At 39.1% G+C, this 16757-nt stretch overlaps 1 protein-coding gene across 1 annotated transcript in view; it reads left to right on the top strand.

Annotated features, from left to right (window-relative positions):
* LOC139735506 (liprin-alpha-1-like) overlaps positions 1-16757 on the top strand; it is a 148248-nt gene that overhangs the window by 30459 nt on the left and 101032 nt on the right. Inside the window, exons 2-3 of the mRNA XM_071646263.1 lie at positions 1294-1395; positions 8368-8607. Of these exons, the coding sequence (XP_071502364.1) occupies positions 1294-1395; positions 8368-8607 (342 nt within the window). The remainder of the gene's footprint in view (positions 1-1293; positions 1396-8367; positions 8608-16757) is intronic.

Here is a 16757-nt window from a genome sequence, read left to right as displayed (position 1 = left end):
TCAAGAAATCTGCAAATCAATCATCCTAAGTTCTTGAACTACTTTTATAGTCATCTTCCAAATTAATTACATTGCATTTGAATCTCCCTGTTGAGTTTTTTTCGTACCCCTCATGTTCCTGGAAAAAAAGTTTGGCTTCTCTGGAAGTAAATGAAAATGTTAAGAACAGTTTTGAATACGTGTGCAAATAGGATGGTACGTGCACAGATGTGTGTGTTTGTGTCGGCTACAGTGTATGAATGGTTGTGTTTGTGTGTGTGTGTGTGTGTGTGTGTGTGTGTGTGTGAGTCTGTATGGTTAGTGTGTGTTGTGTGTCATTAGTGTGTGTGTCCGGATGTTAAAGAGATAGGGAAAGAGAGGTGTTGTGCTTGATCCTTGGCATATTTTTTCATACTGTATGGATGAGCGTAAAGCCATCTTATTAATTAGCAGGGGGCGAGAATATCATTTTACCTTTAATTCATGGACTCCTTGGGAGAAATGTTTTTTTTATTTTATTTTTTTAATTCTTGTTTCAAGGATAAGATTGTGAAGCCTACAATAATTTAGCTAGATGTTTGTGAATGTTTTGTTTGCCCTCGCGTGACATTTGCCGGAGGGAAGGTGGAGTAATTAGAGTGAGAACGTGCATGCATATCATCAGTACAAAGTACTTCCAAAGTCTCGTTTTCTTTTTCTTTTCTTTTTGTTGTTAAACTGTGTGTGCATATACGTATGTGTGTGTATGTACATGTATGTCTTCCCACCTTATTTCTAAAAATAATGAAAGTCACTCAAATAAAAGCAGAAAGTTTTTCCTTGATCAACCTGAGTTTAACAAAGTGCTGGATATGTGATGTCAATCCTACCAGCATTCTCTGTTGCGTTTGTTGCACTTTGCATCACATTACATTGAAGCCGTTACTATGGTAATGATGAATCTGATATTAAAGTATTCTGTGCTTTAGTGAGTAGTTATTACAAACCATTTTTCTCCCAAACTTGCTGATTCCACCGAATCAATTTGGTGAAGAATCATGGATTTACGGCGCTTTCGCCAACCTTACACATCCTTGTTTTAAAATTGCTATTCAGTACCCTCAATGCGTGTACGAAGGAGGATGGGTTAGTATGGCTTTGCTAGTTAGTGAGATGCCTCCTACTGAGTATTCTGTTCAGTCGCAAAGATGAATGACAATTCCTCATTTTATGATGCTTTAATATCTCGGTGTTACTTCCTCGATTCGCAAATTGGCAACGTGTTTACTTGACTCATGATTGATATTTCTTGTGTCTTTCTTCATCTCCTTGCAGGAATTTGCAACATTAACGAAGGAGCTGAACCAGGCGAGAGAACAGCTCTTGGAGCGAGAGGAGGAGATCTGCGAACTGAAGGCAGAGAGGAACAATACAAGGGTGAGCCTGTTATGTAACACTTTCAACCTTCCCCCCTCCATGGCCCCCTCCCCACCCTATTTGACACCATGTATATCACTTTATGTCTCTCCTCAAATAAATGATTAACATCAATGTAGGGCAATTTCTCAATTCCAAAAAAAAAATAATGATTTCCATTAATGTAGAGCCATTTGTCAATCAGTTGCAAGAAAAATATGTCTTTTTATCAACTTTTACAACATTATTTCAAGCGCAAAATCTGACAAGAATGATGCAAGAGGAAAAGAATGTAAAAGTACAGGGTATGAGAATCTGTTTTATGACTTGCATCAAAGGCATCAAGAAGTACTGTGAGCACAGATCTATAAAAGTATAAGGATTTACTATCCCATTCAGGTACTCTAGAATACCAGTGTTCCTTCAGTACAAGTAATTTCCCTATGAACATTATATAACTATGTTCATTTTTTAAAACAGAAATTTGGCTCTCATTTTAGAATATTGTATTGACTGTGATGTTTTCATTTTGGTGTATTTGTTTTGATGAATTAAATGAAAATATATTTTTTTTTACCCAAAGTTCAGTTAATCTATACGAAAGAAAAGAGGTCTTAAGAAGCAATTATATGGCCCATATGATAGATTTTACAACTCCATGGCATGACATGAATTATAAACCCTGTTTCATAAAGAGCTAGTATTGATGGGAGAATTGCTCTTGATTGATGGATATCTGGCAGGCTTCGTGCACACTGACCAAACAGACAGCAAAATTGCATCTTATTGAAATGGAACCACAGGGTATCAGGAATAGACAAGCAGAAGCCTAGATTATTTGTTTGGGACATGAAAAATTTCAGCCAAGCATCAGGTTTGGGCAAGGAAAAGTGGGTCAAACCCAGGTCCGTCAGAGGGATCTCGCAGAAGCGGGCTGGCGGAGATGGGGAATGCCAGCGATGGTGCTGGCAGTCAGCGCCCCCGCAGTGCTCCACTGACGATATCCTGGGGGGTTGGCTGCTGACGAACTTTTTGCCAGAGTGTGATCCGGAATATTTCCTCCCTTTTTTCAGCCTTTTCCTACCATTATTGTCTCCCCCCTCCTCCCTTTCGGGTTGGTTGTGAAGTGCAGCCGTGATGGTCTTGTGATTTGAGGAAATATTTCCAATATATATATGTTTACTGAGGATACAGAGCTGCCAAGTCTCCCTGATTCTGCGGAAGTCTCCCTGAAAATGTCAAAATCTGTTCATGTCTGAGTAAGAGAGAATATCAAAATCTCCCTGATTTCGGAATTATTGTTGCCCATTGGAATGCATATAACACACAGATATCTCCCTGATTGCTGTGTGGACTCTCCCTGATTTGGATGTGGGAATGTTGGCAGAGCTAGAAGATATTGCATTAAAAAAAATGATCACACTTAAAAGAAATAGCAGCAGCAGCAACAACAACAACAACAACAACAACAACTGTGGTGTAGAATACAAAGCAACAAGCATTCCCTGCATTCTATAAGAGCCCTCTTGCATTTTGAAATTCCTTCTTTGTTATATTTAATCAGAATGTTTTGAGAGAAGAGAGATGTGGAGACGCTGCAAAACATGGCAATATCGGATTGAATGAGGTCAGAAAAAGTGTGGCATGTACCAGTAACCGAGAAGCCTCCAAAATTGAGGAAAACCCTTTTCTGGACGTAGTCCATCAATGTCATGCCCATTTTAATCCTCAACTTTCCATGAGCAGAGAGCAGGAATGACGTGAATTCATTGCAAGGACGGGAAAAAAATAGAAGAAGAAAAATCAAGAAAGCACATTTTTTTTCAGACCTATCTAAAATATGTTTATATTCCTTAGCTTAGAGTGGGGCTTAATATGTTGTTGTTGTTGTTGTTTTTTCAGAACTTACGAGAGTTGAAATATTGATTCTTTAATTTCTTTGACATTTTTCAAAGTTTGACATGTACTGTTCATACATAGGGCACTTTGATATTGCTTTTGTTTATTTTCTGTTGTCTTTTGCTCTGTTTTGTCTTGAAAGATTGTAGATCTTGCTTCGTTAGAAGTGATTGAATTGAATTGAATTGAATTGAACAGGTTTTATTAAAAATCATATCTGGCAGCCAAAGGCTGAATTGCACATGTTTTACAATCATAATCATTAAAACAGATTATTTCAGTGCTCTGTACAAACAATGATATAATAACATGATATTAAGATATATACAATTGTATATATAGGTGCAGTGATCAGTTTATACGAAGAAGCAAAGTTGGATTTGACTCCTTCCAACCAGAGCCAGCAAAAAATGTTGATAGTGCACTGGTCATAGACACCATCACTCTTTATATTGTCATGGCCTTCTACTATAATGCAATAATAATTTTTTAGTCAGACATTCTTGTCAGAAATATGAAAAAAAAAAAAAAATCTGATGAAGATGTAGTTGATTTTTCCATCAAAATTTTGCAATCTTTGTCTTGAAGTAAACATTGATGATTGAGAGGTCCAAAGTCTGATAGCCTTATCTAGAGAAGATATGAAGTTATAAGGACTTAAAAAAAGAGCAGTATAATCCAGTGCTTTGCATGCATGGCTTGCGATAATCTGAACCTCTCTAGCCTACCAAATTATTTAAAATGGTGAACTTTATAAATTGAGTTTGATCTCAAAATGAGTTAACTTCATTCTTGTCATTTTGAGATATTTGCAATTATACCTGCTAAATGAACGAAAAAAATGGTGAGAAAATATGGAGTATCTTTTGATAAACTCCAAGAATATTCCTTGTTATGCAACAAGTGAGGAATCATTGGAAAGGTTTTGTGCTGCTCTTTCTGATGAATGGATTTATTTTAAAAGTCTAAAGATGGGGCATACATGTACAGTCGTCAACTGAGCTTAACCCAATGAGGATGGACTGATTTTGCCGTAACACGCATTTCCCATAGATCCCTGCCCGAGTATACTCGGGACTCAACTCAGTGGGTTAAAGAGCAGGAGGGGGGATGTTCCCATGGGAGAGATGCTGGCGCACATCCCCTTTGCTCAGGTGTGGGATGTATCTTGGCAGCCAAAGGCATAAGGTTTAGGTTTGTGAGAGGCATCCTTGTGATGCGTTCGTGACTGCAGGTTCCCCCGTGGGTTTACCTTTAGCTAATGCCAAGGAGAACCATTAAGGTTGTGTTATTGCAACCCACAGATTTCACATGGCTGCCGATACCTCATGAGCGCGCAGAGTCTGAAAGCTAAACAGGGTCAGCTCTAAGTGGGCGGCTGTTGACATGGCGACGCTGGAAAACATACCAAATGGTTTGCCCATTGACAGATGAAGAAAAGTTACAGCAATGCCATGTTGTTTGGCTGTCAAATAGGCCAGCTGTATCTGGTAGATCCATAAAAGGGAAACCAAGCAGAAATAGTAAAAAAAAATAAAACAAAACCTCTTTTCAGACCGAGACATACTTACTGACAGAAGGACATACAGACATAAAGATGAGCTTGACCCATCTTGATATATAGCTCTCTATATAGAGAGATTTGTAAGTAGATATTGAGACAAATGAATGAACTTGAAATATCACGCATATAGACCAAGATTAACTTGTGAAGAAGGCAAAAAAAAAAAGAAGATAAGCCCATGAAAGAAACAGTGGACAGTCACCCAAGTACGATGTCTAGATGGATTGACAGATTTGTATAGAATATGAGCAGATGGCTCAAAAGATAGATTTTCTGGTGTGGAGACAAACAGGGTGATGGGGGGAAAAAAGAGAGAAAAGAAATATAATAAAAAGAGAAAGGAGAGAAATATAGAAAGAGATAGAGATAGGTATATTGATCAGGAGAAACAAACAAAATACTTATTTGAAATACATGTATGAGATGTTCATTCTACAGCATTAATGGACAAACAAACTAGAGAGAGAGAAAAACAGAGATAGATAGATAGACAATAGAGGGGGGGGGGAAGAGAGGGAGAATTGTATCGGTCAAAGGAAAAGAGGATGAGACAGAATCTCACCGACATATAGTGGAGTGTTTTCTGTTTATCATTGATAGACTAGATGACCAAGGAAAAGAGAAATATATTGATTACTGCCAAAAACAATGAAACAGTATCTCCCAGACCCATGGAAAACATTTTCTGTACGGCATCAACCTATGAGAGAGAAAAAGAGAATGTGAGAGATAGAGGGCGAGCAAGAGAGAGAAGGCACAAGCTCTTAAAGACAGTGTGAAGTCAAATGACAAAAAATATATAGGACGATGAAGATAGATATCAGTATCTCCAAGACTCGCATGAAATGATCTCCGTTTGGCAATTATAGACAAGATATGAAGAGAGAGAGCTAGAGAGAGAGATGGAGAGAGAGTGGAATAGTAAAAGATGTCAAAGACAGTTTGAAGTCACAAGACAAAAATAGATGGGGCGACAAAGATAGAGACCGAACAAATCAAGTTACACGAGTCTCGTGCAATGGAACAGCATTGCGTCCGTCCGATAGGTTCCCCCGATATCATATTACGATATACCTGCCGCTAAAAATTGTCATCATTTCATCCCGCCCTCCCTACCCCCGGAGTAGAGCGGCGCATAGCGGAGCGCAAGGCCGACCCAAATGAGCCTTCCTGCTACTCTACTTCCTCGGCACCCACATTCAATATCGTCGGCATCGTGTGGCGTTTCGCCACTTTTCTTCCTCGCCCCATCTACCCCCCCCCCCTTCCTTTATCAGCAGCTTCATCTCTGGACGCCAGAGTATGGAGGAACAACCTTGGGTACCCATCAAAGATTCTAGTAACAGAATTAGAGCAAAACATAAGATGAACACCCCCACCCCACCCCTCAGAAAAAAAAGAGGAAAAAACAAAAAAAAAACACTCTCCAAAAATAGCGAAACTTGATATTTGAACATGGCCTAACCATTTTGGGGGAGTCTTAACACCGATGTAAAAAGCATTGTATTCAACTCGGAGCAGGAAGTAGAGAGATGTCGTGGGAGTCTCTGAAAAGGAGGATGTGTTGAGAAAAAGGTGTACTTTTCAAGTATTGCTGCAAAAATGCCATAGTTTAAAAAAGAAGAAGAAGAAGTCAGAATTCAGTTTCTAAATCAGTGCCTTCTTGTCATATAGACTCGGCTCCAAACCATTTCCATCTTTTTTTAATCATTTATTCTTAGTTTATTGAGTGAGAGGTACTGCATTACTCCAGATTCGGAGCCATCTTGTGGGGGGGGGGGGGGGAGGGGTGGTAACTCCGTGAAATTATCTCAGCTCTTCACAAGTTTTCAGTGAATTTAAAGAAGTCAGCTTGATCATCAGTTAAGACTTCATTCACTCATCTCAGGAATTGCTTGCTGTTTGCAAATTATATTCAAGTCCTAGTAAGCTGATTATTTGGTTTCTCTTTTGACTTTCTTTCCTATTTTTTGCTATTTATTTCGAGCGTTTAATTAGGTAAGAATTGTTCTTTTTCATTCAAGTGTTTTCTTCTGATAGTTGTTTCAGTGCAAAATGTCAAAAGCCTATCCATGTTAAAAGTTTCATTAGTAATTTTTTTTTTCTTAGATTGGCAGCTCATTTTAAAAGATTATAGGTTATGAGTCTCTCCCAAATTTCAAAACTTGTGAATATGTTTTTGTCCGATTTTGTGCAAATTCCATGAATCTAACATTTTCTTTCTAAAAAATCACCAGTGTAAGCCATTTTATCCAGTTTTGATTTAAACTGATGCGATTTTGTTTGTGGGATTTTGCATCTACATTGTATTCATGGAAGCCAACCTGTAGATTGTGTGGGGTTTGTCCTCAACATGGTCTCTCAAGTAATTGAGGAAACCTCGGGGGGATTACCTCGCATACATTGGTGGGACCACGACATAAATTCCAATTCTGCCCCAGCTACATGTAGTCCCGGGAGCAGAGCAGTCCCCTGACACTTCTCACGTAGTGTGCGATGACTTAGCGTCATCCCCTCTTAACTTGTCAGCTAGAAATGCATTAAGTCTGCACACTTGGTCGCGAGCGTGTCACCGTGCCGCCATGCCCGACTATTTAAAGACTCGGTAGCAATGTGAGGGATCCCATGGAGGGGTAAGGCTGGCCAGGCTCGGATATATTTGAGAATCCCTACAACGAACTGTGCACACCTTTATCACTGATCTGTGCATAAGTATACACAAAGCCGCAGAATCTTGACTGGAATCAGCTGTTACAGATGAGCATGTGTTTTGATGCACATATTCCTTAACCAGTCCTATTCATGTTGTTCTCATGTACCCCAATGGGCAGCAAATGAATTGGGCCACCGATAAATCCACACGCTACCTGACAGGGGTGTTTCATAGAGCTGTTCTTAAAGTTACAAATGGCCTAAGAATGGCTGGTGATCAGTTCTGATGTGCTATACTTATCAGAATTTCAGTGATTCAGCACAAGAACTGATCACCAGTCATTCTGAAGTCGTTCGTAACTTTAAGAACAGCTTCATGAAACACTTTATCTTTGTCTTTATTGCAACTGATTGACGAATTTGATTGTTTGTTTGTTTTTCTTGTAAAGTTTATGATTATGATTGCAAAGGAAACTTTGGTAAGAAAACTTTGAATGAGCAATGTTTTCTTGGTACAAAGTATTATGACTTCTTGATTTCAGAAACAGTTTAAATACCAAATGTGTCCATATGTGGGGAGGATTTAAAGGTATTATTTACCAACGGGAGCAAAATGTTCAAGTTATCACATTTGATGCCTACATGTAGGGCAGTTGTATCACAAAGCATTCTACTAATATACAAATTTTGCAATAAAACCTAAAATATAAGGAGAAATCACTATTTTTCTATAAACTGTGGCTGTTTACAGCTGTAGCTGTCTGTAACTGTAGATGGTTTATTCTAGAAACAATTTTATCCTAACTATTGTGTCCATTTTGTTTATTTATCAATGCATGTCTTAACATCTCTGCTCCATCCATCCTATCCTCTGCTAGCTGCTATTGGAGCATCTTGAATGTCTGGTGTCGCGCCACGAGCGATCCCTCAGGATGACCGTTGTCAAGCGGCAGGCATCGTCGCCGGCGGGCGTTTCCTCCGAAGTGGAGGTGCTGAAGGCGCTCAAGTCGCTCTTCGAGCACCACAAGGCCCTGGATGAAAAGGTGCGCGAGAGGTTAAAGGTCGCGCTGGACCGGGTGGCAAGCCTGGAGGAAGAGCTGGAGAGGTCGCACAATGAGGTGAGTTCAACAAACTTTTCTCCATCTCGTTTGCCTTGGTTGGTAGAATACTGTTTAAGCTGTTTTCGCCTCCAGATATTTTTGTGGATGTGGAGGTCTTAGACATTTTTCGCGACATGTTGTTTTTGCGATTTGACATCAACGCTAACGTAAATGCCCTTATAACCCTAGCGCCTGGCGACATTATTGTACGTTGTTTTCTTTTGTGATCCATCTGTGATTCGCAAAATTTGTGAAAATTAAACCCTCGCAAATATAAGATCCTATACAGTAGCTAGGAGCAAAAGGGGCCATGATCAACTGGACTTTTGGTACTTCTGTTACCTTTTTTAAAAGTAAGCTTAAGCCATCAATTTCTGGAAACCACCTGAGATGGTATGTTTGTTCTCTCGCTCTGCGTTGTTTGTGATGAATCTTATGAGGGATTTAATACGCTCATCTGTGTGTATGTGTGTGTGTGTGTGTGTGTGTGTGTGTTTGTGTGTCTACAAGTATGTTTGTGTTAGATTGGAGGGGAAAAAATGCTACAATCCTTTGGTTGAGAAAGAAACAGATGATGAAAGAAGAAGCGTTGAAGAAGAAAAAGAAGACACGGAAGAAGAAAAACCTATCCTGTCATTTGCAAGATGAGGGAGACTGCTAAAGAAAAAATGGTTGCCAGCAAGATTCTACTTTAAAATGTATGTCAAGTAGTGTGTACGAATGTGTTTGTGTATTATGGAGTGTATCCATATTTGTGTATTTGCGTGTGTTTGGGTATGTGTGCGTGTGTGTGACTTGCCCACTGTTTAGTAGCTCAGCAAACACTGCAGGAGTAAGTCCAAATATTTGGTGAATTCTTTTTTTTTTTTTCTTTTTCTTTTTGGCAAGAGCAATCTGATTTTCACCCCACTCAAGGGAGCATCATTTCCAAATGAAGATTTTTATTCTTTTTTTTTTCAGTTTGCTCAGAGCAGGGAATCAACACTTACTCCTTCACAAACGTGCATGATAAAAGGACATGAGTGACTATTTTGATAGGTGCAAAAAATATATATAAGGTAGTAGGAAAAAATGCAAGGCAGTCGAACAATCTGTGGGAAAGATGAAGAGGAAGGAAGGCAGAGGGAATTGGCAAAAGGAAAGAGAGATGACAGTGTGCCCAGAGAGAGGGAGAGAGACAGAGAGAGAGAGAAAGAGAAAGTATCTCTATATGTTTATATGTGCACAATGTTGTGTATACATGTGCATAGTGGCATTGAGGAAAAAAGAGTTAGAAAAAAAGTACATATATATGGAGAAAAAAGAGTTTGAAAAAGAGAGATAAGAGAGCTCAGGCAGTTCGATGGAAGGGGAGAGAGATACATTGTATATAGAAGAGAGAGAGAGAGAGGGAGAGAGATAGAAGAGAGGGAGAGATGGAAGAGAGAGAGTGAGAGAGGGGAGATATAAGGAGATATAGAGAAAGATATATTCACACATATATTTCTTGTCCTTCTGCAAACAATGGTGTTACTGGGATTAGAGGGTCTATCTGATTGTATCCAGAGCGCATTTGAGTCGGACAAACTGCGACATGGCTATGCCATTTCATGGCTCTCGTGGCCGATTAATTGGATTCCGAATCGTCGGGGGAGGGAAGCGACTCTTCTCGTAAGCCCAGTCCTCCAGATCTGTCTCCTCTCTATCCTCTTTCCTCCGTCTTTTGTGCTGTACTTCTTGGCCGTGTTTAAACTTTCTCCGATGTTTTTTTTTTTCCCTGCTTTTCTGGTTTGTTTATTCAAACATGTTATCGATACCGGAGTTGTGGATGCTACGAATATTGTCGGACCTTCCGTGTTTGTCGGGCTCATTCACTCTGCAGGAATGAATAATCGAGTTTCTCATCTCCGGATTACGCGCATCGGGGGGGGGGGGGGGGGGGGAATGGTCACATTCGAGTCACATTTTGCGTTGTGGTGAGAAACTCTTGCCTGATTCATTCTTCTGATGTGCATGCAAGCATTTCTACCAAGGAAGGGATTTAAAAAAAACAGAGAGAACTTGACAAAATAACAGATGTTTCGGCTAAAGATTGTGTTTCTAATTTTCCGTTGAACTCTTTCTGTACCATCGGCTTTCTTTTTGCTCACACCATCAGTGGTATTTCCAGATAGTGCCCCTCGGGGTCAAACTTTTGGACATACCTCATTCTGGTCACTTCCTGCCTTGAGGGAACGTGTTGCCAAACTACTTTGTTTCCCTTTTTCAAGTCAATCTAAAATCAAATCAAAGTACAGAATTTCAAAGTCCAGATGATTGCTTTTTGGATATATGTTTAGCTTCAAGAGGTGACCCAGCAAAGAACAAAATCTCCCTGTATTTGCAATGCTCTACACAAGTCATTATGCCTGGATCAACTGGCGAAATCATCTAGCTATCTTGAGCGGATGTGAAATTATCAAATGCCCTGTTTGTGGTGGGGACACACGTACTCGAAATGTCGCGACACCAAATGTTTTGCACATGTGTGACTGCAACTGTTTGATGACGAAAAATGACCTCTTGTTTTACGTGCATGAAAAATGTGGATTGTGCAGAATTATTCCAGCATAAAAACTTGTCAAGCTTGTCCTGTGCTATCTTGCAAAGATATGAACATTCTATTGGGTATAATGTGAGGTCGAAATGAGTATGTAATGGTGGGGTACAGTGGTATCATATTCAGATCTTTAAACCTTTGTATTTTGTATTATGGAATAAGTGAAATCATGATTCAAGCCCTGCATACATACTTGTTTGTTTGTTGACTTATTTGTTAGTATTTATTTATTTATTTTTTATTTACATTTATTTATTTATTTATTTATTTATTCATTCATTTATTTATTTACATATTCATTTATTTATTTATTCATTCATTCATCTATTTATTTACTAATTCATTTATTTATTTATTTGTATATTTGTTTATTCATTCATCTATTTATTTACTAATGAATTTATCTATTTCATATTTGTGTAATGAAAATTATAGATTTCACCTCTGCACTGTAAAGGAAACAGGTTTGCAGACCACATGCTCATAATAATTATTGGATATACTCGGATGGGCTACTGTGTTAATTTTTGTCTTTCAGTTAAGGATTGAGATTTTAGTTATTTAGCTGTGAAATGATTTGATTGCACCTCTTTTCCCCCTAGGAAGAAAATATATATGATGGTGGATATATCAAGATATTTGAGTTTTGTTTGTTTGTTTAAGAGATGCAGCACATGCATGAGACCGGGAGAGATGAGATGGTTAGGGTAAAGAGGGGTATTTGTACCGAAACGAAGAAATTCAATAGATATAAAGTTTGTGATCAGGAGGGATAAAGTGAGAAAAATATAGAGTTGTATGTGTGTTGTCGACAGAGGAAAAAAAGAAAAAAAAAAGAAAACAAATGATGCAGAGAGAGAGAGAGAGAGAGAGAGAGAGTCAAAGAGAATTTGAGAATTTTATATAGTGTAGAGAGACAGGAGAAGAGAGAGGGAGAGAGAAAGAAAGATGATGCGTGTAGTTTGGACAGAGGGAGAGGGTGAGGGGGAAAAAAAATATGCTTGTTGTGGGGCTTAGATAATGGAGGCCTCTGCCCGTAATGACATAATGGATTATGAAAAGACCATACAAGGGTATTTCCAAGCCATTATGGAATCAAAGACCTTTTGGAGAATGGGGGAGGGGGGAGGGGTGGGGGAGGGGGGTGGTGGAAACGGAACGGGGCGAGTGGCATCGTGTTGGAATGAAAGTTAGTGTCACGAAATGACGGTAGGAATCCCGAGATCGTCGTATAACGTGTAATAGGAGGTAGAGAGGATGTGGGAATCTTATACTGGAACAGAGAGGAATAACATGATGAGGGGGAGGGGAAGGGGAACGAGGGAAGGATAGGGGATATAATTTTGATAGAGATAGAATAGGAGAGAGATCGATAAGGAACAGAAAAAAAAAAATAAGAGAAAGGAGAAAATCAATTGCAGTGCGTGTAACTAGCCCGAGCCAGCACCGGGTATATATTGCAGTGACCGGTGAGGCCGGTAAAACAAAGTCGCTGCACCCGAAGGTCGCCCTGCAAAATTATTGAATTTGTAAACCGGATGAAGAGGATGTGGCATTTAAAGGTAGTAACCATCTCTCTCGCATGCCCTTTCAATTTCATGACGATGTACACATCTTATTTATCTGCCTATCTGCCTATAAATAGATTGATGTGCTATTGTACATGATACATATAGATATGTTTGCTCTCACACAGCGATGTATTATGAATGTATGTAATACACCGTCCATACGTGATCTGTTAATCTGTTCATTCTTCTTGTATATGCACATATAAAGAGAAAGATTAAAAGAAAAATAGAAGAGCAGCAAACCTTTCTTCACCTTTTATTTCCTGGTGGACATGAGTCATTTTTTTTTCCTTTTGTCTGCAGAAACACTTAAATGCACTTATGAACGCTACGGACCATATGACCTTTTACCAGCCCCTTTCCAGCGAGGGGTGGGTCTGGGCATGCATCACCTTGTCTGTATCCACAGACATTTTTTGTCGCCATGGTGACAGCCCTTTCACATTGAATGTGTCAGCCTTGTAAAGCAGTGGTGCATTTTTGTTTCAATCTTTTTTTTTCCCCCAAAAAAACTGATGTATAATGCCCATTAAAGGAGAGCAGTTAGGAAATAACCTTGGCCATGAGCCTCCATTCTGGAAAATTAAGACAAAATGCACAGGTCCATTGTCTCTTACTCTTACGTCCATGTGTGAGTTGCTGTTTTGTTTTTGTTTTTTCATAAGGGCAAAGAAAAAAAAATTGGGGAACAAAATGTGTTAACTGCATGTTCCTATAATGCATTGTGCCTGGTTGGCTACCTTCCGCCAGGAATAGCGAGAAGAATGATGTCATGAGTGTAACCATAGCAACGAGGTTGTTATGGATTTCCTCCTAGGCAAGGACTATAGAGAGAATGCTGTATAATCCATTGTCGTTTCACCCTGTTTATAACTAGTGCAAGAACAGCGAGGGGTAGAGTAGGGGGGGGGTAGGGTGGGGGTAGGGTAGAGCAGTACGTGTGCATTCATAACGGAGAAATGGGAAGCAGGGAACCTCGGTATTAACATTGTTTTATGGCATGCCAAGGCAAATTCGTTCTAGCATAATTATGTTGCCAGTTGTTTTTGAAAAAAAAGGAAAAAAATGCTTCCTCCCGACTTTGCTTTCTGAGCGCTGTGTGCGAATGAGTGGTAGAGGTACACAAGTCCTTTGTACCCACAAGGTCTCCTTAATGGTTGTCTTTTTGTAGAGGGCCTTGAGGTCTCCCAGCACTTTTCCATCCATAGGGATGGAGGGACCTCTAGTGAAAAAAATGGTTTCAAGGCTGATTGACAATAATGTTTTTGTTCAAGACACTGTTTTAACATCTGTGGCGGCTCAGTTCTATGAATTGTTAGACTGACTAGGTGAAAAAATGTAGAAAATGTTTTGTATAAAGTTGTCAAGTTACTGAAATGTGGCCATTTTGTAAATATCACACACAGATTTTTTTTTTTTTTTTTTTTTTTTTTTTTTACGCTACTGGACATTGTTGTGCAAACTGTATTTCAATGTAGTTTGAAAACTTAGGTATTATGAGGTATTGATTGCATGTTGTGAAAGCTTTATTGTCAAACAAAATTGACTGTCTTGACAGACTTGAGATAAGGCTAGCTTGCTTATATCTTTAAATACATTTGTCTCAGCTCTCTTGAATATTTTACAGACTTTTTTTTCTTTACTGTGAGAAAGTAGGACGTTGACTTTTACCTCTCTGCCCAGCTTCATGCTTGAGAATAAACTAATCGTCATCATCATCATCATCATCATCATCTTGTAGTGTTATCCACTGAGAGCAACTTTATCAATTTTATCTTTGCTCATTGAATCTGGAATTCCCTGCTATAGCAATTACTGCAGCATTACTGGCTATATGATCAAACTCTCATGGGTCAAGAGGGACTGTGGAGGTAAAATAGAAATGAGATATGAGTTGCCATGACAGTTTAAAGGGATGGTATACTGTAAAAGTGGATATTGTTGTGCGACTAAATTTTGTGCTCGGCGGGGTGAGAAGAGTTTTGCGTGTTTTTAAGTCAGCGGAATCAAGACATCAACTACTGGAATATGTGGCAAGCAAAAATATTTGCGTGCTTTTATTTTTGCGCTAATTTCAGGTTGCGCGAAATGCAGGAAAATTTCAACACCGCAAAAATTTCCACTTTTACAGTAGTTTTGGTTGCTAGGGAGAGTCAGATTTTTTCCTTTTTGCGAGATAATTGGAAACCACTTATGAAAGATTAAAGAGCTTAATATATTAAGAAGAATTCCAAGATTATTTAATGGAGATCGGTTTTGAAATAGCCGAGGTATCCAAATATAATAAAGTGGTCCTAATAACAGGTGGGTCCCACCTTTTATTTGTCTTGAATATCTTAGCCATTTCTCAATTTCTTCAAATAAACTTTGAATTCCTCTAAAGAATTGTGTGCTTGTTCATATTTCATATGTGGTTTCTCATTATCTCACAATAAATGTTGGAAACCTGAAGCCCCATCTCAACCAAAATGATACCAGCCCATTAAGACTAGAACAATGCTGGAAGAAAAACTTGGAAATATCCCCAAAACTAAAAAAAAAAATTAGAAAAAAAAATCATCAAATGACATTTAGAATATAGTACGGTGTGTATGTGTCATCATCATACAGGTCCTTTTGCCATGTTCATTACACCTGACTGTGAAGGCCCTACTCATTGTGCAAACTACTGACTTATTATTAACAAATCAAGTGGTGGGTGGTGGGCGATTGGAATTTGGCGCTGCTTCAAATGCTCACCTTGCCTTTCCATTTGGTAAATGACAAAAATTTTCCCTGTTAGCACTATCATCGGCTGATAGATAGATGTCCTATTGGTGTCACATTTATTTGAATATAAAAATTCTGTGTGTTCCTGACAAGAGTGGAGTCGAAAGAAATATATTATTCAGAGGGGTGAAGGTTCAGGTGTGAGTTTCCTCAATTTCACTCTTGAATTTAAAAACCTTCAATTTCTTCAATTTCTCAACTCAATGGAACCTTCACCCCTCTGAATAATATCTTTCTTTCATGTAATATGCCTTGTCCGCCTTGGACCACTTAACATAACAATGTCCGAATTTCGGAGCTTGGGTATTTGTTCCATGTTCATCGTGTCACTGCCGGCAACCAGGGATAGCCTGGTGGTAGTGTCGCTACCCGCAAAGCAGTAGATGACAGGTTCAAGTCCCACTGGTTCCTTTTTTTCCGACATGTTTCTTAATTTACAGATCAGCAATTGTGATCTTTACAAAATAATTTGTAGAGGGAGACAAATTGAAGAAACTCACACCTGAAGACTGGAGTTGTATAGAACAAGAGAATAATGTTTGGTTTTGATGTGAAGGTAAATGTGTCGCAGTGTAGACATCTTGTTACCAAAGCAGTAATCGTAATTCTGTAATTTTCTACAAACCCAACAGCAACTAAAAGCAAAAATGTGCAACAGAACTTGAATGTCATGTGTTTTCCTTGGAAATGTATCAAACCGCTGACCTTACGATGAACGATGGTGTGACTTGGTTGTTAACGGTGAGATAATTTGGGGGGGGGGAGGGGAGCGATGGAGTACAGAGGACAGGGAAATGGAGGAGAATAAAAGGATGATCGAGGGATAAAGATATGTCCTTGATGTCACTGTGTGAATAGCGTGATTTTATTTGCAGTCTCGGGGAACATCGTTCAACGAATGATGCAAACTACCCCATTATGATGAATCGTGTTGCTTCCGTCATCGTCAAACAAGAGAGAGATAGAGAAAGAGAGAGAGAGAGAGAGAGAGAGAGAGAGAGAGAGAGAGAGACAGAGACAGACAGACAGACAGACAGGGGAGAGAGAGAAAATGTCACAACATTGATTGATAGATTATAATAATCATATTCCCCTGCCTTACTGGTTCTACAGTATGTCAACACTTAATGGTTCTGATGAAAGGGTCTTGGTGTCATCACACAGGCTTTTCGCCTGTTACGTAGTCTGATTTTACTGGTCACAAATATTTTGCAGATTAGTTGATATCAATCCTTTGATTATTAATACTT

Source organism: Diadema antillarum, unplaced genomic scaffold, assembly GCF_040938485.1.
Source record: "Diadema antillarum isolate AM-2024a unplaced genomic scaffold, OU_Dant_1.0 seq00000582_RagTag, whole genome shotgun sequence".
Taxonomy (NCBI): Eukaryota; Metazoa; Echinodermata; class Echinoidea; order Diadematoida; family Diadematidae; genus Diadema; species Diadema antillarum.
Note: the sequence above shows the minus strand (reverse complement) of the source record. Positions and strands in the feature narration are given on the sequence as shown.